This window comes from Stegostoma tigrinum, chromosome 4, assembly GCF_030684315.1.
Source record: "Stegostoma tigrinum isolate sSteTig4 chromosome 4, sSteTig4.hap1, whole genome shotgun sequence".
Taxonomy (NCBI): domain Eukaryota; kingdom Metazoa; phylum Chordata; class Chondrichthyes; order Orectolobiformes; family Stegostomatidae; genus Stegostoma; species Stegostoma tigrinum.
Window position 1 is genome coordinate 73820876 of NC_081357.1, and position 23716 is coordinate 73844591.

Consider the following 23716-nt stretch of genomic DNA (forward strand, 5'->3'; position numbering starts at 1 on the left):
CCCAGATCATGGTGAGAGAAGACAGTTCAGACAAACTGAGGATTGAAATTGACAAGGAGGTAGTATTGGCTAGGCTGTTGGTATTTAAAATCGATAGACACCAGGGCTGGAAGAGGCATATCCAAGGATACTGAGTGTGGAAACTGCAGTGGCAAGAATTCCAAGGCTATAAAAGTAGCTGCCATTAGTTGCATTTTCAGTCCAGACAGGGAGGAAGATGTCAGGAAGCAAGCAAGTCAGGAAGAAGGTCTGTCTCAGGGATCCAACATGTATCCAAAATTTAAATAGAATTTAATATTAAAACATCCTTCTGGCCCTTACCCTTCATACCTTCTCACCCCCACACACTTACCATGCACCATCCATACCATTTTTTTGCCATGTCATGTCCTCTGGACACCCCCACCTCCTCCCCCATAATCTCTCATACCTTCATGTCAAACAATGTCTCTGTAACTATACCCTATGGCTCAAAATTTCCTCAATGCCAATCTTCCTGTACACACCTCTTAACCCTTTATACATCCCATGCCAACTTAGTGCCAAACAATGCCAATCCAAAAAAGTTCTTACTCAAAAACTCATTCAGTGCAGTTATGTTCTTTCAATCGTATAACCCCTATAACAACAAACATTTTATTCAAGTGTGCAATCATCATCAAGCATTGGAATTGTATTCACACTTCAAAAAATCTGTTACCACTTGTAGTTTTCAATTAAACTGAAGGCACCCTATTGCAATACAGGTGGTTGTGAACTTGGTCATTAGCAGTAATCTATTAATGGAAACCCTCAGGCTATGACAACAGACAGTAGCAAACAATGATTTTTTTAAAAAATATCCCAGGCATTCTTTTTCAAAAAGATAAAAAGGCAGCTTGATACTGTAAACTTCAGAAGTTTAATAACTGTTCATGGATTCAAAAAACCAGCAATAACTCTTTCTGGATTTAACTGTTTTCCAAGAAAAATGGACAAGGAATTAAAAACATTATGCCAATTAGCCATCACTAGGAACAGAAGGAGCTGAAGCTACATACACTGTTTTAACAATAGCGGTGTGCCGCAGGAATCAGTGCTGGGTCCATGGCTTTTTGTCATTTATATAAATGATTTGAATGTGAATATAATGGATGTGGCTAGTAAATTTGCAGGTGACACCAAAATAGGTGGTTCAGTGGACAGCGAAGGTGGTTACCTCAGGGTATAAAGGGGCATTGATCAGACGGACCAATGGGCCAAGGAGTGGCAGATGGACATTAATCTAGATAAATGTGAAAACTAGAGGGCATAGGTTTAAGGTGAGAGGGGAAAAATTTAAACGGAACCTAAGGGGCAACATTTTCACTTAGAGGGTAGTGCATGAATGGAATGAGCTGCCAGAAGAAGTGGCAGAGACTGGTACAATAGCAGCATTTAAAAGGCATCTGGATGAATATTTGAATAGAAAGGGTTTAAGAGGGATATCGGCAATGTGCTGGAAAATGGGACTAGATTGCCTAGGATATCTGACTGTCATGGACAAGTTGGACAAAAGGGTCCATTTCGGTACTGTACATATCTATGACTCGATGACTCTAACTGCTTGATAATTTCAGAAGTCACATGACACCACGTTATAATCCAACAGATTTATCTGAAATTACAAACTTTTGGAGCATGGCTCCTTTGTCCAGTGGATTTCACCTGATGAAGGAGCATTGGTTCGAAAGCTTTTGATTTCAAATAAACCTGTTGGACTATAATCTGGTGTCATGAGACTTCTCACTTTGTCCACCCCAGTCCAACACAGCACCTCCACTTCATGCTTGATGTCTGGCTGCCTTATGCCGCAAGGTCAAATAATTGCCCTGCAGAAGAATTTAAGGAGTTAATGGCAGGACAGGCTGCGTTGTGAACAGACAGCTAACACCCAAAGTAATAGGAACGGAAAAGGTTGAGAGCAGATGGCTTTCACTCCCAATAAGAATGCAAGCTACAGACTTGGTGACTTCCGAAGTATCATGAATGATGTCACAACATGAGCTTAATATGACAGAAAATTCTCTAAGAATTCAACTTCAGGATTCTTTAGCAACAGATCCCAAGAGAACAAACTGCACAAAAATAGAACCCTGGACACCCTGGACAAGTTAAATTCCACTGTTAATCAAGTAATAGCTAAGTTGGTAAAATGTGAGGCTGGATGAACACAGCAGGCAAAGCAGCATCTCAGGAGCACAAAAGCTGACGTTTCGGGCCTAGACCCTTCATCAGGGCACCCCGAAACATCAGCTTTTGTGCTCCTGAGATGCTGCTTGGCCTGCTGTGTTCATCCAGCCTCACATTTTATTATCTTGGATTCTCCAGCATCTGCAGTTCCCATCATCTCTAATAGCTAAGTTGGGTTGTCAGGCTTAACTTGCTTCCTTGAGAGGTCTTATTGAGAGGTGTTACATGCAATAAAGTTTAAATAATTGTTTAATTGTCTGCAAGATTTCTTAGTAAATAGACAAATTAAAGGCAGCTTCCAATAATTAACATATGAAAACAGGTCCTTTCTGTGCCTTGACATCATTAACTCTTTCTTTTGCCAAGTTCACTTAAGAGTATTTTGACAGGTCCCAACTTTTACAGACATTCATACCAACTTTTACAATTTCAAAGAACATCTGCCCTCCCACATAAAAACACCTGATCACCTACAAACCTGTATCCAAAGTGTACTTCACCTCTCCAAGGGTACACACTGCCAACCAAAGAAATGTAAAATGTTCAAACCTATTCTTAATGGGTTCACACTGCCGACCACGAGTTTCACATTCTTAGGTACCAAAATCCAATTTGAGTGGAGGTGGTTGATGATTTAAATGCCTAGTTGATTCTCTGAAATCAGCCATGCACAAAATGTAATCTGCCCTACCTCATTCTTCCTGCTGCAAAAAAGTGGGCAGTGTCATGTATCGGAGCAGGAATTCTAAACTCTAGGTTCATGCACAATTTTCATGATGACAAAGAGGCTCCCCCATCATGATGGGAATCTAAGACCATGTGTTCAGTTTCCTTCTGCTTCTTTGTGGATTACCATGGGATTTTTCTTTATTATGTTTGGCAACAAAAGATCTAGCAAGTCAATTGCTTCACTTCACTTTACTGCATGAAACCTCATTTGCCACCCATCTGCCTATTCAACCAATTTAGCAACATCCTCGAACTTCCACAATATCCTCCTCACAGTTTGCAGTACTTTTCAGTGGACCCATCAAAATCAATTAAGACAACTTGTCAAGGTGAATCATTTGAAATACAGCGTGGTGCCAACAACATGTGTTCAATTCCTATACCAGCTGAGGTCACTAGGAAGGTTCCACCTTGTCAACTTCATCCCTTGCCTGAGGCGTGGTGAGCTTAAGGTTAAACCATAACTAATCATCTCTCTCTAATGAGAGGGCAGCCCTACAGTTCTCTGGGACCATGGTGACTTTGCATTTTTACTTTTTACGTCTAATTTATATTTTCTATTTTATCATTTCTGGTTTGGGTGTGTGTATGACTCAGTAAGGATTCATTAACCTGATTAGTTGAAGAGCCAACCAAGTCCACAATTGCCAATATTCCCTGAATTCCCATAGAGCATTGTGTTTTCACAACCTAACATAATTACAGATCAGAAGTTCAAATTACTTCTGGAAATATTGAACATTTTGGCATTTTTTGTTAAAATGAAGACTGCAAACCAAGCTTGGCTGATAATGTTATCTCAAAACACAGAATTCACTGCAGAAAGATTCCTCGTGAGAACCTCTGGAATCTCCAACACGTAGGGTATCATAGAAGCTTTGGAGAAAGAGAGAGAGAGACTGCAACAAAAAAAAGCTGAGGTGCGAGGCAAACTAATTACTTTCTTGAATAAAAATATGGCCTGCAGTTTATAATCTGGATTATACCTTCCAGGAGATTATAAAACAAGGGTAAAAACCCTAACTGGACTGTTTGTGTTGGTACAGTGGTGAATTAAATGAGGATTAATGTGTTGCGAAAGTCACAATTTGAGGACAGCAATAAACAACCACAATCCTACTCCCAGCCAATCACTAATCACCCAGAGTAACAGTAATAATGTTCAACTAACTATTCTTTCTGAAGGTGCTTTGCATGCCCTTCTCATTTCTAATTCTTTGTATGTATATTGCATTACTTCACGCATTTAGCAACTAATAAACCCTCATTCTCTTAATATCAATAAAGCATGATTAAATTGGCACCTTTTAAATCATAAATTCATTTTGTCTGGGAGTAAGGAGGGTTCTTTTTTATTAGCCTAGTTGCAACCAACCAAGGAAGGAAGTTCATCCCTTCTCTCCAGAAAGCATAATAATTTGGGACATCCTGTCTGGAACTGTAATGAATTGGGCAACATCGCTTTGGAACAGGTCGTAACACAGTACCCACTCTAAAGCAGGTCAAATTGCTGGAATCACCTGTCAGCAAAATCTAAGGTAAATGAGTATTAAACTTCACTTCTAAGTCGAAGGGGTGTCAGTTCAAATCTCCTTCCAGTACTTTGAATCACTAAAAAAAATAAGGTGGCAACGAGACAACATTGAGAGAGAGAAAACAATTCACAATCAGTGCTGGTGTCTCTCAGATGAGACACTAAACAGAGAATTCATCTATCCTCTGATCTTGAACAATCTCATAGCCCTATATCAAAAATGAATGGGGTGGTTTCCCCTTGGTGCACAGCCAATATGTATATTAACTAACACCACTACAACAAATTCTCATGTTCACACAGCTAATGGTCCTTATTATGCACAAATTGGCTGCTGTATTCCTTACATTAATACAATGATCTCACTTCAAATAATCAGGTTGATAAATCTTGAGGCTAGAGAAGGATGCTATACAAATTCAATTCTTTCTTTCTGTCTCTTTCTTTCTTTTTTTCATAAATGTTAAAATAAAAACTGGTACCAGTATCAGATATGAAGGAGGTAGCACAAATATCAGTAACATAACTCAAAGAGGCGACACCAATACTGACATGAAATCTGAACTCACTAGCATCAATATAACAATCTTAACTGAGCTGTCACACCAGTATTTGGACTGTTCCAGATTGGGTAACATCAGCACTAGCAGTTCACCCAAAGGAGGATGTACCAGTGCCAACAATAGAGCCAAAGAGTGACAATCAAAGATATTAAGAAGAAAATTTTGGAATAAGATTAAAATAGGTGAAGAATGGCAAAGGATAGGTCAGAACTGGATGACTTTTCCAGCAGATCTAGTTGATCCTCATGTGAGGATTTGTAGAGTTTAGAACAGTTTGTAACTCAACTTTATTTGCAAATAAAGCATCATATGGTTAGTAGTTTCCATTAGCAACTGTAATAGAATACCTTTCATCCTCTGAGTGGTGATCCATAGGCCCTTTTTTCTGCAATCTGCACTAAATTTGCTAATTATAGCCTGTCATGGCTTGCAGGATCTTACCTTTGACTCAGGGGTGTGGAACATCTAATCTAAATCATTTCTTATAGTCTTAAATTTCCTCATAGAAAATGCACAAATGACACTAAAGTGCACATTTAAAGTAAAATGCATTCCTGTCAATTTTGCAATCAATCATGTATGACAGATTCTGGCTTTCTTCAGTTAGTAAGAACAAGGCTACTAAACTTTTTAATTGCTGCATTAATAGTAACTTAAGAAATGAGAGCAAAACAAACTATTATGGAAAATCTAACAAAAACGTAAGTTGTTGGAAAAGCTCAGCAGGTCTCAGCATCTGTGAAGGAAAAAAAGACAGCGTTAACATTTTGTGTCCAGTGACCCTTCCTCAGCCCATAGTCTGAACTGTATATCTCCTAGCTTCCATTTTTCTTTGGACTCCTTCTCATTTCTAATTTTATGTATGTATATTGCATTACTTCTCACATTTAGCAAGTAACAAACCCTCACTCTCTTTATATCAATAACGCCTGATTAAAGTGATTTCTTTTAAATCATAAATTCATTTGGTCTGGGAGTAAGATAAGGGAGAGGATTTTTTTATTAACCTAGTTGCAACCAAGAAAGCAGGTGAATGTCAAAGCTAAGTTCTGAGGAAGGGTCACCAGATCTCAAACACTAATTCTAATTTTTGCTTCACAGATGCTGCCTGACCTGCTGAGCTTTTCCAGCAACTTCTGTTTTTGTATCTGATTTACAACATCCACAGTTCTTTCAGTTTTTATGGAAAACCGAAGTTTGATTCACTTCAGCAGTACAACCAAGGAACTTTAACTCTGCATTCGGAAAGCTCCATGATTTTCTCTTCGTAACTGAACTGAGCAATCAGACAAATAGTGCAGTTGGAAAATGAGGGCTGGCGTCTGACAATCTGTTTGTCTTATTCTTAGTCAAGTTAAGCAATGGTTTTAAGCATTTATCAAGAGTCCACAACTGGTTCTAACAAATGCCTATCGACAGCCATGCTGTCAACTTCAATCAGGCATTGACATCATTTTAAGGCACAAGGCCTTAAGATTTCTCAGACCTAGAGAAGAAACTAGGCATTTTTCGGCTCAACAGCAATGCAAAATGTGGCCAGCCAGAACAGAGATTGTCATCTTTTCTTGGGGGTCATTGACAGACAGCACAAAATACATTCATGTTATCTGCCAATTACATTCTCCAATTGCTATCTTTATGGCATATCCAAATGTATTGAACATGATATAGCCACCAGAACTAAACCTTTAAATCATCACTGTTCAATCCTAAAGCCAGCTTTTGATGTTCATAGACATGCTCTTGTTGACCCTTTATTAAAAGTGAAAGCAAGTTCACAGAAAGCCTGAGTGCCTCATTTTGTATGAGCTGCTGTTAGACTAAAGCTAATGTTAGACCAACACTTGATTAATTGATTTGTGCTCAGATTTATTGCCATATATTACTGTTTCACTACAGAATCTGCACTGATGAAATAAAATTCTACAATGAAACATCTACAGTTTCATCAATAGTTGTGTGGCTTGTTTTAATAAATACACAATTGAGAATGAAAACTTTTTTTTATTATCAGCCATATTACCAGTTAACAAACATTGCATCATTGCACAAAGGAATAATCACCTTTTTGCAAGCTTTATTCATTCAAGGGATGAGGGCATCACCGGCTAGGCAGCATTTATTGCCCATCCTTAATCGCCCAGAGGACAGTTGAGAGTCAACCACATTGCTGTGGGTCTGGAGTCACATATAGACCAGACCAGGTGAGGATGGCAGTTTCCTTTCCTAAAGGACATTAGTGAACCAGATGGGTTTTCCCGACAACTGACAATGCATTCATAGTCATCATTAGATTCTCAATTCCAGATATTTATTGAATTCAAATTCCACCATCTGCCATGGTGGGATTTGAATGCAGGTCCCCAAAACATTGTCTAGGTCTCTGGACTAACAGTCCAGCGATAATACTACTAGGCCATCGCCTCCCCAACTTCCACCAGACAGAGCTGCTAATTTTCCCAAGATAAATGGTTAATGAAATTCCATAAGACTGATAGCTTTGCCATACCCAAACTTATTCCTCAAAAATAAATCCCCATGCTGCCATATGCCAAAGTGTTTACACCATAAACACAACGTTTTTGCTGCTTCATTTATCTATCTATTTATCTGCTATGTTATGGACTAGAACAAATCTCCTCAAAATATTCAGAAGATAATCTGGACCCTAAGTTTTTCTTATTTTAAAGGCAAATGTAAAGTGTTGAATTCCAAATGCAATTCAGTTGGTCAAACTAGCAGATTTAAAGCAAAACACACTTTTTTTTTATCCACTTTAGTTAAAATACAATGAAAGAAAAAAGAATTGGAATAACTTAATTCTATTGGAAAACTTTTAACAGAATAATAGATACAGTAATGATTATTAATCAACTATTCTAATATAGTAAACTGCCATAAACACATCTTTAGCAAAGGGAATTGCCTGATATGCAACTCCCGTCGCAGGAAGAGAACCCGCCTGCTTTTGGCTGTAACTGAGAGAGGGATAAAAATAAGACCCGACAACAAATGCTGAAAGCTAAAACTAAAAATCTGTGGAAGCTTGACCACACCCATTCAGGCTGCTTCTGTTGTTCCAGTGTTTAAAAAGAAATCTTAAGGCCTCATAAATTGTTTATTCTAGTTGCTCTGGTAGACTGCTCATCACCTTCAGCTTTAAGTCTCCCTTCAAAACAAAAACTAGGACAAAATACACCTCTTAAAGCAATAGTGTCATCATAGTTACAATAATTTATATTTAGAATATAACAAGCATACAACAAATAGGAGTCTTACAGTAAAAGAATAACTGCATAATCACATTGCATTACTTTGATAAGAATGGATGATTAGAAGTGCATTCCAAATTGGCATTACGAATGCAAAGGAAGATAGACAGACCACAAGATAATTCCTCAACAGAAATCAAACACAGTTTAGACTCAGATGCACAAATAGAAACTGCTGGAAAAGCTCAACAGGTCCAGCAACATCTGTGGAAAGAATCAGGGTTAATGTTTTGGGTCAAGTGACCTTTTCTCGGAACTAGATATGGTATACTCAGTCTGAGGTCACAGTCTAATTTAATATGAATTAAACAATTCTCAGGTCTGCACACACCAGTCAAATTTCAGTTTTGCACACCTTCTGGACGCTATTCCATATTACATTAAAATGCAAACTTGACACCACCTAACCATTGCTTCTTGACATATTATTTTCTTGTTTACTTTTCAATTTTAGCCATACTGTGCACAAACTATCTTGGTTATTAATATATAAAATTCACAGTCCACGTTTCAAATTAGGTCAGATTATAGTTTTAAAGATTTTCAATGTTGCCGTGAATGGTTTAGGGAAATAAAGTTAACCTATTGGAATCGGACTGATCTATGGGACCCAGTTTCTGATCTTGTCATAATTCTTAAACATGAAAGTTTCAATTCAATACAGTGCAAACTAATACTGCTGGATGGAGGCTAAGAGCTTTTATTTCGGCTCAATCTCAGAGGCAGATCTCCTATTTTTACTATTGAAAGGGCTGTTAGTACCTTTTTTTCCTGTAGGAGTGATTAATTACAAAGTGTCATTCACATACTGAGTAAATGATCAATTACTCCAACATTATTTTTCATAAAATACAATGCAGCTTTCATGACCCCAGGTCTAATGTGAAGGAGATTTCTTGTACAAAATCAGGCTCATTATTTCCTCTCTGTATGAAACAACAGAGTTAAATCAAAAATGCTGCAAGCTATGCCCAAAAGAAGTTTCTAATACTACACAGAGACAGTACTGTTTTGTTTTATTCATTAGGTTCTTGGCAATGTACCAGGAGAAACATCACATTCACCATAACATTGTTCTCAATAATACATCTAGTTCCCACATATCTGTATTGAAGTGAGCGCATTTCTTTTAGTTTAGCTCATGAACATGCCTGATCTTCACAATGTACCACCCAATTTAATTGCAGCAAAAGCAGTTGTGTATCACATTGTGAAAAGTGATGCCATTGAAACTTCCTTAAGTACTTAAGACATATGTTATTGGGAATTCTCACCTGAGAACAGTATTAAAATACAAAAATCAAATGCTTTATGTCTTCAAACTTTTAAATATTTTTGGTACTTATTTTTAATTTCATTTGTGTGAAAAAGAACATGAGATTTTTGTTTGTGTTAATTTTCACATTCAGTGTTATTTTGTTTTGATTTAAAAATCACACACCTATTTATATTTATCTTGGAGATTGTCTTGTATAACTCATACAGCCAGAGGATGAAAATCATGATTCCAATGTACTAAATCCTGAATTATCATAATTCATATTTGGTCAGCATAAGATGTAAAGCATCTTTACAGAAATTTCCAAGTGTCAATTAAGTCAAACTAAACAAACAACCAAGTGAAACTTGGGTAAGTGAAAGGGTGTTTACAGTGATAAAGCTTACACTGCGTACATTTAGTTCAAATAATATTGCATCTACTGAAAAGATCAATATAAATAATTTATCTGACATAGCTGCTACACAACAGTAGTGCTATATCAGTGTATACACTATGACTGAGTTTTGTAGCCTAAAGATGCTGAAGCCAGCATATATTGCAACAAGAAATATGCATTCAATTTTTGCTCACCTAGTGTCAACTAGGCCAAGTAAAATAAAACTTTTACTTCTGCAGTGACACTATTCAAGCTGCTGTAAAAAAAATTCAAATTGTCATCATAATATTGCCCTTCCATGATAATCCAAATAATTTAACGGATGTAACATTAATAGAAGGAAGTGAAAATACATCAGTTCAAATTAGTACAAATTAAAATGAATATAGTATGGATCATAGAAGTTAAGTTCTAGTTCAGGGATATTCAGTCAGTTCGTTTAAAGCAATTTGTGATCGCTGCTTATTGAAAAAGTTAGCAACATTTGATTATTTTGGAATACAAATTACTAAAATATCTGCTATTATGTGCTAAAGCTTTCAGCCACTTCAGGAGATTTTACAAACATCCTTTTGCTTCAGCTTTGCCTCTCATCATCTCATCCGTTGGAATTGTTGTGAAGTGGATCCGTTTAATAGGAAGCAACTACTGAAACCAGATGGTAGAGAAGGGGTAATCTCAGAAGTTCAAGGCCATTTCTCTGTGTCACACTATGAACATTTAAATATGATTGAGTATTATCAATCTAACGCTATGTAATTCCTTACAGAAAGTTGTGCTGATACAAACTAATTATTTATTTCAAAAGCATTTTGAAATAACTTAATATTAACTTTGAAAATTAACCATAACAATGAATCTTGCTATTCTAAAATTTGGCACATTGACACATATTGTTAGGCACTGGGAATAATCTCAATCTGAATTGTATCATTCACTCTTTGAAAACTCATGTCAATCTTGATCCTACAAGAACCGGTGTTTGCAAATCCTGATACACCTGAAGGTGGTGCTGTAATAGTTACATTCAATGTTAAAGATATCATGTCTATACTCCGCACACGCAGGTCTGGTATCATATGATAGTGTAATTTCCTAGTGAGTGGCTATGGCTAAAAATAGCTTGGATGTTAGTGTTAGGATGTAGCTGCAGGCTCTGTTCAGTGGATGTCATTGTGAAGATGTCCCACTCTCTGTACAACCAGAGTGTAAACCATATTGGGGCTGCCAAACATTGTGGAGGTAAGAATTTCCTTCACGTCAGGCTTCCTGAGCATCCCGTGGCAATTTCAGACCAACGCAATGAGCTGAATAGATTCCTTCAGTACCAAAACAATTCAGTGACTCTGTGACTCTGACCCACTATTACCAACAACAAATTACCATCTCCACGATGGAGGTCAGTTAGCTGGAATGCTGATTTACTGTGCAGAGTGACACCAACACTATGCGTTCAATTCCTGTACTGTCTGAGGTCACCATGAGATCCTGCCTTCTCAACGTCACCCCTTCGCCTGAAGCATTGTGACCCTTAGGTTAAACAACCACTAGTCATCTCTGTCTAATGATACAGCAGTCCTCTGGTGCTCTGAGACAATGTCCAACTGAGAAAAAAAACTCCACAACTGATTGTCTTGTCCTACATGACTTGGGGAGGTCTCCAATTGCCTATCTTTTATACGTTTGTTAAGAAAATGAGTCAATAATCAGTATTTCAGTTTACAATTTTCATAAAATCATTGAATTGTTACAGCTTGGCACCAGGCCATTCGGCTCATTGAGTCCACACCAATCCTCCGAGGAGCATCCCCCACAGACCTACCCTCCTCCCCTGTGTAACCGTGCATTTCTCACAGCTAATCCACTAGGTTGCACTTCCCTGGACACTATGGGCAGTTTAACATGGCCAATCCACCTAACCTGCACATCTTTGAACTGTGGGAGGAAACTGGAACACCTCGAGGAAACCCGCACAGACACAGAGAATGTGCAAACTCCACAAAGACAGTTGCTTGAGGGCGAAATCAACCCGGGTCCTTGGTACTGTGAAGCTGCAGCGCTGACCACCGACCCTCCATGCTGCCATTGCAATCTTGCTGTCTAATCCCCAGTATTATTCACTTGCCAAATTATTCCTGCTAATTTGCTCTGCTCTTTTTATTTGTGTCCTTCGATAGTCAAAGGCACATGCTTGGTTGCTCAACTGGGTTCAGAATTATTTCCAGTCTTCAACCAAAAAATGGTCAAGTATCAGTTCCAATTCACTTTGTTTCCTGTTCCAGAATATTTTCCACTACTTCCCTCATTTCCTCCAGCTGCTAATGCTCCCGTGCCTCTCCTATTCCATTCTGCCTTCGACCCCTCTCTGACATATAACTACTTTACTCCCTGCCCAAATCTTTATTAATTTTCTATTTTCCAAGGCCAATCAAAGCCTCTGACCTTCTTCTTCCTTTCACCTTATAGTCTCTGGTATTGCTCCTCCAGCTTTCTTTCCCTTCCTCTTTGGTTTTCTAATAACTGCAGCATCACACCCAAATCTAGATTTTACTCTAATTATACATTCAAAAATGAGCTGCCATCAACAAATTTGAAAGGTAGAGCTACAATTATTATATATTCTAGGTCAGTTACCATCCTTGATATGTAGTTTCCACTGTCTCACTATGGAAACTTTGTATTGTTATCTGATTTTAATTTTTAAAGCTGTCTTACTTTTTCAGCCTTAGTTCATAGCTAAGCCTGAGGCTGTCCTCACGCATACATTTATATTTCCAGTAGGGCTTCACTCAGCAGGATTAGATACTTAGCCATTTTTTCCTTGCTAAATATAGTTTACTTAAACTATTAAACTGGGATTTGCTGACTACACCTTCCCAATTTGTGAAGCTAAGCGACTCACACAGTCACAGTTCAGACATTAAGAGAACTGAATTCACCTTTCTATGCTGAAAAATAGACATTCTAATTGCTTACTTATTGGAACGAATACACAAATGTCCACTGGCAATTAGAAAAGCAATATCCTTCCATTTTGTCAATGTGCATGACTTGCTCAGACTATTTCAGTTGATGTATCTGAATATATTTAGTCAATACTCAGTTTTGTTATTTCTTCACAGGTACTTAAATAAGATAAAAATAAAAAGCAATGCTGGAAATGCACAGCAAAACATTCAACTTACCTATTGCTGGAGCTCCAACATTCTGAAATGGACATTCTAAGCTTCCCTCTTGTGACTGGCCAAAGATGGCAGAATAGATGGCTATTACCATACTTCGTTTACAGTTCAGTCGTAACTTGTCATCTTCACAAGCCACTTTGCTCTTGTATTCATCTGTAATTTCATAAAATGACTTAAGTTATCTCTCTATTCAACCAAATAAGGATTACATGTTACAATTTGTTTCTGGAAATCAAATTAATCTTTTGAAGCCACCTTATTAATTGCTCAAGATCATAGTCATAGTCAATAGATGGTGATGAAATTATCATATTCCCTTCATTGTGCTTTGGCATCAGATTTTGGGACATTTTACGACCTTTCAACAGAAAGAAATTGGAGGAAAATATACCACATTTTATAGTTATAAAGTAAAGTACAAGTTCACATAAAAAAAATACAACAGACAATATGACCATATGAAATAGGAACAGAAGTAGGTTGTTCTGCCCCTTGAACCTGCTCTGCATTCAATACAATCATATCTGATACAAATATAAATTCACGTAAGTTTAAAAACATTGAAATAAAAGGTGATTAAAAACCTGATGTTCTTTGCTTTAATGCTTTTTTTCTCAGAATTATGAGGTGCAATTTGTTCACAATTTGGAAAATCCCTAATACGAGGTACTTCCAAGGTAGTCCATCCATTAAAAGTTCAGAATCTGACAATATTTATTTTCTCCCCAAATCCATTTGAAGAACAAGTGGTCAAAAATAAATCCTACAATGACACAAATCTTCTCCCTCATGTTAGAGCCATACATTGTTAGAGAAACCATGCACTCATTACTACATGTGCCAGTAATACTATCAATGCTACCGAACAGAGATCGTGAGTTGTATGGAAATCTGCCTAAAGGACATGTCACCCCTTCCCTTGGTATCTCAAACTCTTTGTACCAATAGCAGTTCCACTGAGGCAAGGACTGAGAAACCCCTGCAGGTGGACCACTTACACTCAGAAACAACTTGACAACTTCTCTCAATTCTGCCATGAGCTGTTTGTAATTTTCCAGTCCATCACCTAAAAGAGACACCAATGCCCACATGCCTGATCACCTAGATGGATACTTCACCTCCCACATTAACACAGAGAATGATGGAGAAATTCAGCAGGTCCGGCAGCAACTGTGGAACGTCTGGTACGACACTTCTTCAGAACTCTTTATCATTTCCCATGTTACCTCCTTAAGCGGGTAAGACATGGCTACTTCTTCATCCCTGAAATGTGGTGCAAATATACTTCCTGAATTTCCCATGTCCTCCAATGTGGCTCGACAATGTCTCACAATGGACTGCCTTCCTAAAGTCAGTCTGGCTGGTGAGAGGTGAGCTTTCTGCCTTATTCTGAATCCTCAAGTGTGGATAGACTGCTGAATGTCTTTAAAACCCTTGTTTGCATCATCCCCAAATGGGAATAAGTCTTAACAAATCCTGACTCATCAAATGCTCCACACTTTTCCGCATGGTTCTGTACTGACCAAGTAGCACCATTCCCTGAAAAAACACTGTCGTCATGTATGGCCTGTCTTCTTAATGTATGGTACCTCTTTTTTATAAGTGCATTGATGCAAAAGGAACAATATTTGTGCAGTACTTTCCAGGCTGCTTTATGGACACACATGTACAAAGCTCAGTGGGAACACTGTCTGGAATGTGATCCACTTGAAATTCCGCTGGCTCAAGTTTCTTCAATCATGTGAGGCTTCATGTAGTTTTCCAATTTGGTAACTGACTTTGCTATGTGAATCAATAAACAGCAGCCCTGGGCTGTGCCGTTTCTGGAGTTCCGAGTAAAGATCACTGGAGAAGAAGTGTTCGTTCTGATTTCTCTCCACAGATTCTGCCAGACCTGCTGAGCTCTTCCAACAATTTCTGTTTTTATTTCTGATTTCCAGCATCCACAGTTCTTTCGGTTTTTATTTAGTGAAATTGCTGATCTGTTCTTATTTCTATTTAGGGCAGACAGTAGGAAACCACCTACGGCATTTGGAAAAGATAACAGCCATCTCCATGAAACAAATTTCAAAACTTTCTTAAGTCGTCCAAAATTTTCAAGAAACATTTTTAAATTTTGATAATGAGTTGATTACTCTATGCTAAATATTAAGATATGACTAATATTTAGGTATCTGCAAACGCAGCTGTGAAGAAATATACATGCGTACAAGTGTACATGTTAACCTACAATTTGTTTACCTTATGGCAATGTAAAGCCTGTAGTATAAGCCAGTTACAGTTTCCATTGCTTTAAGGCAGGAGTTGCTGTCAAACATTCTGAAACATAACTAAGAATAGGATCTTCTCACTGCAAGGCCTTTGATTATAATCAACATTGTGATATATTTTATATACTTGTAGATTTCTCCTAAACTGTCTCTTGTTGAAAATCTATAATTCCAGTTTGCAGTGCGGGCTTACATGCTTTTATTATCTGGCTATTCTCTTGCTTGTAGTCACACTATTGCCAAATACGAAAGCAAACATTGGGAAGAATGATGATTTGTTGTTATAGATGGATTTTAATGGATTGGGAAGGCCAAATATTCTAAAGGTAAAGAAGTGCACGCAGTCTGAAAGGTTTTTTCAGAATAATGCAACTCTGCATCCCCTGAGGTCAAAGGTGGTGACCTTCACCCTTCCATTCTAAAACTATTTACCCACCTGCCTTGCAAAGAGTGTCTTGGTACAAAAGCTTGTCTCCCTGTGCTGCCCTCCCATCAATACAAAAAGCTGCCTCAAAAGCCATTAGCTTCTATAATGAAATAGTGCCACAAGCACATTACAAAGGCCACGTGCTTAAACAGCACCAGAAAGAAAGCTACTTGTGATGGAGACATGAGTAGTTAAAATTAATCGTAGTCACTCTAGAGGTAAAAGAAATTACTAACTGAAAAGCAAGCAGCTTGCCTGAGGTTAAGCTAAAATTAAAATGCAATCTAATGATAAGCATTTTTTGGTAGAAGATAAATTCAAACTATAGATGATCTCTATTAATCAAAGATGTAACATTTACGTAAAAAAAAGGTAAACTTTGCAGGCAATTTACAAAGAGTTTGACATTAGGGTAGGCAAATCTGAGTTGGAAAACCTCCCAAGTTAAGGTTCTAATAAAAGAAAATTAATTTTCGGATAAATGTGAAAAGCATTATCTAAAACAGCACTTATTTATGTAAGTAAGTATGCAAAGTTAACCAAGAGAACTAGCTACTCAATCTATCCCTGCTTTCTGCATTTAGTGCTTCACCTTAGCTCAGCCATCAGCTCGGTCATCTGACACGATGGAATATTTAATAGTTTTATTTGAAATAAGCTGATTTTATTTGTTCATCTCTGCAGACAAGTGTAATACTTAACTTGGAATGATCAACTGAAGAGATCATTCGAAACAGGAATTTATATTGTATTGAATCTTGTATTCATTGTTTCTTCTAATGTTAACAAACAGAGCTTTTCTCAGGAAAGGTATTATTTCAGTAAACAGCTCGTAAGCAGATAGCAACACATGATAATACTACCAAAAACTCTGAAGATGAGATTTGATATGAGAAACATATTCCAGGGATTCCATTAGTCCTGACAGTTTTGCACAGTGACAAAGGGAGCATCTATCTCCTAAAAACAAGTGGCATCAAAGTTAGAGACAACAAGATGTAGAGCTGGATGAACACAGCAGGCCAAGCAGCATCAGAGGAGCAGGAGGACTGACATTGATGCTGCTTGGCCTGCTGTGTTCATCCAGCTTTATACCTTGTTTATCTCAGATTCTCCAGCATCTGCAGTTCCTACTGTCTCTGGTATCAAAGTTAGCTTTTTTTGGCTTTTGGAAGGACAGGGAACTACATGAGGCTGTCAACTGCTAAACCAATTATTTTTCTACTTGATGAGATTGACAGATGAATTTTCTTTGGGCAAACAGTGCTTTGTCAAATAGGCCCAAAGAATTATGGCTGTTTTACAGATATTCCCTCAATTATCATTCTAATGATTCATAAAAATAATTCATTGTCTAACTAGGATGAAACAAATACAAATGTATTTGTCTAAGAAGTTGCTTGTTTTCCCTGAATGGGATTTGATCATATTGTTGACCATTATATGAAACACAGAAATACAGTAAATATGCAAACTTTCGCTGTGCTCCCACCACAGCTGAATCATCTTCCCTGAGATAAGATGGCCAAAACTGTACATAATATGCCTCACCGATGCCCTAGATAATTCCAGTAACACATCTTTGTCTCCTTGTACTCAAATACTCTTGCTATAAAGGTCAACATACAGTTTGCCTTCTTTACTGTCTGCTGTATATGCATGCTTACTGTGAGCAACTGGTGCACAAGGACACACAGATCTAGTTAAACATTTCCCTTCTTCATTTTCTGTTATCTTAATAATAATCTACCTCCCTATTTTTCCTACCAAAGTGTGTAATCTCACATTTATCGCATTATACTGCCATACATTTGCTCACTCACTCAGTATGTTCAAATCACAGTGCAACATCTCTGCATCCTCCTCATCAGTCACCCTGCCATCGAGATTTGTATCATCTTGAGATATTACATTGAGTTCCCTCGTCTAAATTGTTAATATGTATTGTGAATATCTGGGTCCTTGTCACTGCCCAACATTGAGAAAAAGACACATTTATTTCTATACTTTGTTACCAATTTTCCATCCATCGCAATACAGTAATCCCAATCCCATGCATAAACCTACATGGGACCCTGTTGAAAGCCTTCTGAAGATCCAAATAAACCACATACACCAGCTTCCCCAATTGACTCTACTAGTTACATTCTCGAAGAATTCCAGTAAAATTGTTATGATTTCCCTTTAGTAAATCCATGCTGACTTTGTCTGATTCCACCACTCTTTTTTATTTAAGTGCTCTGCTATAAAATCCTTGATAATGGACTCTAGTACTTTTCCCCACTACCAACGTTAAACTCACTGGTCTATAATTCCCTGTTTTCTCTGTACCACCCTTTTTAAATAATGGGGTTATATTAACTACTCTCCAATCTGTTAGAATTGTTCCAGAGTAGAAAAAATCTTGGAAAATGATCAGCAACGCATCCACCATTTCTAGGGCCGATTCCCTAAGTGTGCTGGGTTGTACATCATCAGGCCCTGAGGATCTATCACCCTTCAAACCCATCAATTTCCCCAACACAATTTCTCTACTAATACAGGTTTTCTTCAGATCCTTCCTCTTACTAAATCCTGTGTTTCTCATCATAGTTAAAAGAGCCATCTATCTGATACATATTCTCATGAATTCAAAACAGGTCATTTTACTCAGAATTTTTAAAATCATTTTGCCATGCTTTCAAACAGGAGTTTGAAGTAAATATTCCTGATTAAAAAGAGCTCTGGAATTTCTACTACACATTATATGTATTATAAATTCAGCTTAGAAAGGTGACATTACGAATTCTTTAAAACCCACAATGTGGATGTGAATAAAGCAGAGAAGTAATCCAAATTAGGCTACTGAATTTTAAAACCACAGTATGCAAACCCATTGAGGGAGGAGGGGAGCAGAATGGTCCACGATTATGTCAGAATTTGAGGACACAGACGCTCTTAAAGCCTACTGTGGGTGTTATATTTCTACATTATTCATAAAGGCTTAGGAACTAATTATTGTGCAGGTTTACATCCAGGCTGCCAAAATTACTGCTGCACTGCAATTAGATCCCAAGGACCAATACATCAGTCCACTAACTAAATGGAAAGTTGTAAAGTAGTATAATCAAAGGAGGATCCAGCACTTTGAGGGGAGATGAGAGTGGCTTCCCTTCAGCTCAAGGCAGCAGTTCACTGGGTGTGATATGATGGGGATCTGGAAAAATTAAAGCCAGTGAGAATCAGGGACACATTCCAATATCTTAGCAGATGATTATGTTTGTTGGAGGCCAAACATCTCACTCCCAGCATATTGCTACAGGAGTTCCTCAAGGCTGTATCCAAGGTCAAGCTATCTTCAGCTGCTTCAGCATTAGTCTCCTTCCATCATAACGTCAGAAGTAGGGATGATCATTATGACAGTATGATGTTCGGCACCATCCATAACTCCTCACATACTGAGGGAGTCTGTGTTCGTTCGCAATAAAACCTGAACAACATTTAGTCTTGAGCTGACAAGTGACAAGTTGCATTTGCGCCATACAAGTGTCAGGTAATGACCATTTAGACAAGACTGAATCCAACCATCACCCATTGACATTCAATGACAATATCATTTAATCCCTGACTATCAACATTCTGAAGGATGGATGCTGGAAACTGAATGAGGTTAAATATATAAACACTTCAGTAGGGTAGAGGTGAAGATTCTTAGGCAAACAACATACAACCTGCTGTAAAATTTTACATCAGAACAAAACAATTGGCATTTGTTAAATTTTTTTCAAAATAACTGTCATTCTTCTACACTCAAAAAGCCATCACATGAATACATTGTTATGATCTCAGCTACTGTATTTCTGTTGCACATACATAATTTAGGGATATTTTAATTTCTACTACATTTCCTTTACTGCAACTGAGATCTCAAACTCTGAATTAAATGTAACAATTGACACAATGCTCTTTACAACTGCATCTGCAACATATTTGCCCTCTATAAATTAGCTCTAATCTTATCCTAAATTCAATCATTTGCAAGGAATTCGGTAATGCAGTGATTTCAAGTTTTTCTGTCTTTCAAATGAATACTTATTTTTTGATAGGTTTAAACTATTCACTCTGTTTTGTAGCCTCCTCCTCCTGCCTCTTTTACACCTTCCTCATCCCATTATCTTTGCAGTCTCCTTCTCACCCTGCTTTTGCAATTTCCCTTTCCCTCCATACTCCATCTCCTTCACCTCCCAAATATCCATCTCTCTTCCCCTCCCAGCACCCACTTGCAGCTTTCCTCTCCCCACAAATTCTATCACAACCTCTTTTGCCTCCACATTAATGTTGTTGCCTCCTTCTCACACTTTCTCCCTTGCAGCTTTCCTATATCACTAAACCTTTGCAGCCTTCCTCCGCCCCAACCCTATTTGTAGCTTCCCTCATCCCTCTTGGAGTGTGTTCTTCCCTGGCAAACTGCCACCAACCCAAAAATGAATTGAATTTTGCACAGTTCCATGTCCAACTGATGATATTGGCCAAGCGTCCCAAACACTGCAGGATTGTGTCAATCATTTTATCCCAACAGCTATTTGCCATATGCACTATCTGTACCCAGACAACCCACATTTGCAAATCTTTCAAAGTGGTATCTAACATTAGATGTGATTCCATAATTGGCAACATTTGAGATAACCCAGATTTGTGAACAACTATATTGAGAACCAATTTAGGATTATCAGTTGGACTTGCAGTGAGACACACTTGTGTGTGCTTTGAAGCTAAGGATATCGATACACAGGAGCCTGCTGAAAACAAAAAGAATATGGGCAGTTTCAATTCAATAAAATAGGTAAGAGCAAATTGCTAGCTCACTTTCTAGGGCAATCATTTGACCAATCATAGTCAACTGGTCTGGTTTAAAATTTAACCAAAACATAATTAACTGGTACATTAACATGGTAATTTCTCTACCACAGGTAAAGGCTGATCTAACAGCTCATTTGATGCTTAGCACATCCTTAGGTAAAAATAGAATTGATTGGAAAGAATTGGTTCATAATCTCAGATACTGCAGACACTGTCAGAAGACAAGTAGACAGACAAAGACGCTGACTGCTCAACTGACTAGCCTTCAGTTAAGTCAAGCAAAAGGCAGTGGGGTTGGTGCAGCAAAACAGCAATAAAAGAACGGACACAAAACAGAGATGTGGAAGAATTGTAGACGGCCACATCCATTCATACAAGAAAATGTCAAATTATATAGATCAAACTGCAAAAGTTTCATTTGGAAAAGAAGGGGTAGAACAAAGAAATAAAATAGTAAGTGAGTTTACAGAAGCAGAATAACAGGGAAAATCAGGAAGAAAGTGAATAAAAACATCCATATCCCAAGAGAAGCTGTTGAGTTTGAGAACACAGTAGGGACAAGAATGATACAGATGCATGAAATGGTTGGATATTACATTCCCCAAAGAAACCAAACTAATTTAACTATTCACATTAGGGAGTGAGCAAGAAATAAACCCATAAACATTCATCGGAAACTGAAGCTTGCTACTGAAGCACAAAGCCACGCCATCCTTCTTAGACCATCCCAAAAGAGCTTTCTTGAAAATTTTAAAGAAAATGATTACGCCACATCTATGCTCTGACACCAAGAAATAGCATGCTAATGGCACAGAGGAAAAGTATGATTAAATAGCTGAAAACAAACCAAATCAGACATCAGAAAGGAAAAGATATCCGTCCTATGTTCTGTGCCCTGAAAACATATGACCGTACAATCTGCGAAGAACTACTGCTTATCTCAATAAACCATGAGTTAAAGAATTAGTTCACCCATCAGGTTAGAAACATCAAGAAATGTGACAAGTTTTTGATCACAAAGATGCAGCCAGTAAATGTAGACATCCAGGGATTCTAAAATTGACTTACATGCTTTTTAATCCCAAAAGAGCTACAAAAGAGATATTGTTGTCTCACAAATAAATATTCATATAAAGGGATCCTGAAAATTCTTATTATTGGCATTGGCAGAGATTTTGTGATAAGCAACAGTGAGACTATCAGCACCTATTGTTTTGAAATAGCAACTTCTGGTAATCACACATGCACCTTTAAACACAGAAATCATGAAGTTACACTTCCAGGAGTTTCACTGAATTGGTATCTCAGTGTGAATTTCCACATTGGAACAGTACTTGTGTTGCAGTACTTGTGTAATAAATATGCACTATGCTTGCCAAAAATACTTTACGACATGTCTATTCCAGCTTGGGTACTTTCTTTTGAAGTGATGCAGGTCTTCATTATGATTAAACAACTTCTCTGAAACTGAAAAATACTTTTTATGAGCTTGTAATCTTATTCCTTCTGATGTTAGCTGGTGTTGGAAATTTTAAAGTTGAACTTTTTTAAAATTATTTTTTCCCTTTTATATCACTCATTTTTCTGTCCATCTCTCGAATTTACTTTCTATACCTGATTTGGAACTGAGCTAACAACGAAATTTCTTCACACCTCAGTAAAGATTCTTCAGTTTGATTGAGGGGGGTATGCACAACTGCCATTGTTTACTCACAGGTCCCAGATCCCCTGTAGCACAAACTGTGCTGAAATGGATTTCTAATCACCACAAGCTATAGCACTACAGCCCATAGAAAGTTTAGGGGGAGGTGTAAGGGTAAACAACAATTAGTAGAGTCTATCTGCCATCACTGCAAAATTCTAGTTCACCTTGCTTGCATATCCTTGAAAATATGCTGCCTATATACACATCGTTAGCAATGCTCGCAGTGACTTACAAACTTTTAACATAAACGACAAAACATTACGAAGCATGTCCAACTTTTACTTGTATAATTGAAATAAATAAAGACCATCTGAAAATCATTGTTAATGATAAGATTGTCACATTATTAAATACAACCTTATTCTAATTTGTGCAATTGCTTTTTGTTTACATATTTACTTTTTCCGACTAGCCATAGTGATTTAATTATTTTGTCATGAATTTCCTGCTGCCGCTCTAACCTAATCCTCTTTACATTGCAGGGCAGATTCAAAGCATCATTCACAACTCATATGACCTCATGAGTATGCTAGCTGCTCGAAGGTCACATTATAGACCTCTCAGTGCAGCCTTGTCCTTTCCTACCAACATCTTAGAACATTTTAAATTGTCACTTATTAGGAACCACATTGGTTCAGCTCAAAATGTTCTCTATCTTTATGGATAAAATCAACAGAAAACAGAAACAAAATAAATTCCCGAGGGATCATGAGGGTAGATATGGAAAGGATGTTCTCCTAAGGGAGAATCAAGAACAAAAAGGGGCCAGTGTTTAAAAATAAGGGTTTGCCCATTTTAAAGCAGATGAGGTGAAGTTTCTTTCTCTCCCAGAAGGTTCTGCACCTTTGGAATTCTGTTTCTGAAAAGGTACTGAAAGCAGAGCCTTGAATAGTTTTAAGGCAGTCATGAAAAGTTGTTTGTTAATCAAGAGGGTGAAAGGTTCTCAGGACAGACAGGAATTTGGAGTTAGGATTACAATCAGATCAGTTGTTACCATCATAAACCTTATTGAATGGCACAGCAGGCTTCAGGGGCTAATGGCCTACTCCTGCTCCTTATCTGTATGCACAAAATCCAAAATAGTGGGGCATCACTGCATGTTTGAAAATCAAAGATTCCTTTATGTCAAAATACCTGCCCTGAACTCAGTAAGGGGAACCATCAGGACAGATAGACAAGGTCTTCAGAAATATACATTTTGAAAGTTGACAAAAATAAGATTCCTCATTACCTTATCTCGAAGTGAAAATTATCTGGTTTATTTTCTGTTTTACAGGAGGAATCTAGTCTCCATTTTAATGCTAGCTATTTTCAAAGTACTGT

At 37.6% G+C, this 23716-nt stretch overlaps 1 protein-coding gene across 4 annotated transcripts in view; it reads right to left on the bottom strand.

Annotated features, from left to right (window-relative positions):
* The window catches only part of LOC125452228 (protein eva-1 homolog A), a 301173-nt gene that overhangs the window by 131462 nt on the left and 145995 nt on the right, over positions 1 to 23716 (bottom strand). For all 4 annotated transcript variants that reach the window (XM_048530393.2, XM_048530389.2, XM_048530390.2 and 1 more), the window contains exon 4: positions 13153 to 13305. In XM_048530393.2, the coding sequence (XP_048386350.1) occupies positions 13153 to 13305 (153 nt within the window). The remainder of the gene's footprint in view (positions 1 to 13152; positions 13306 to 23716) is intronic.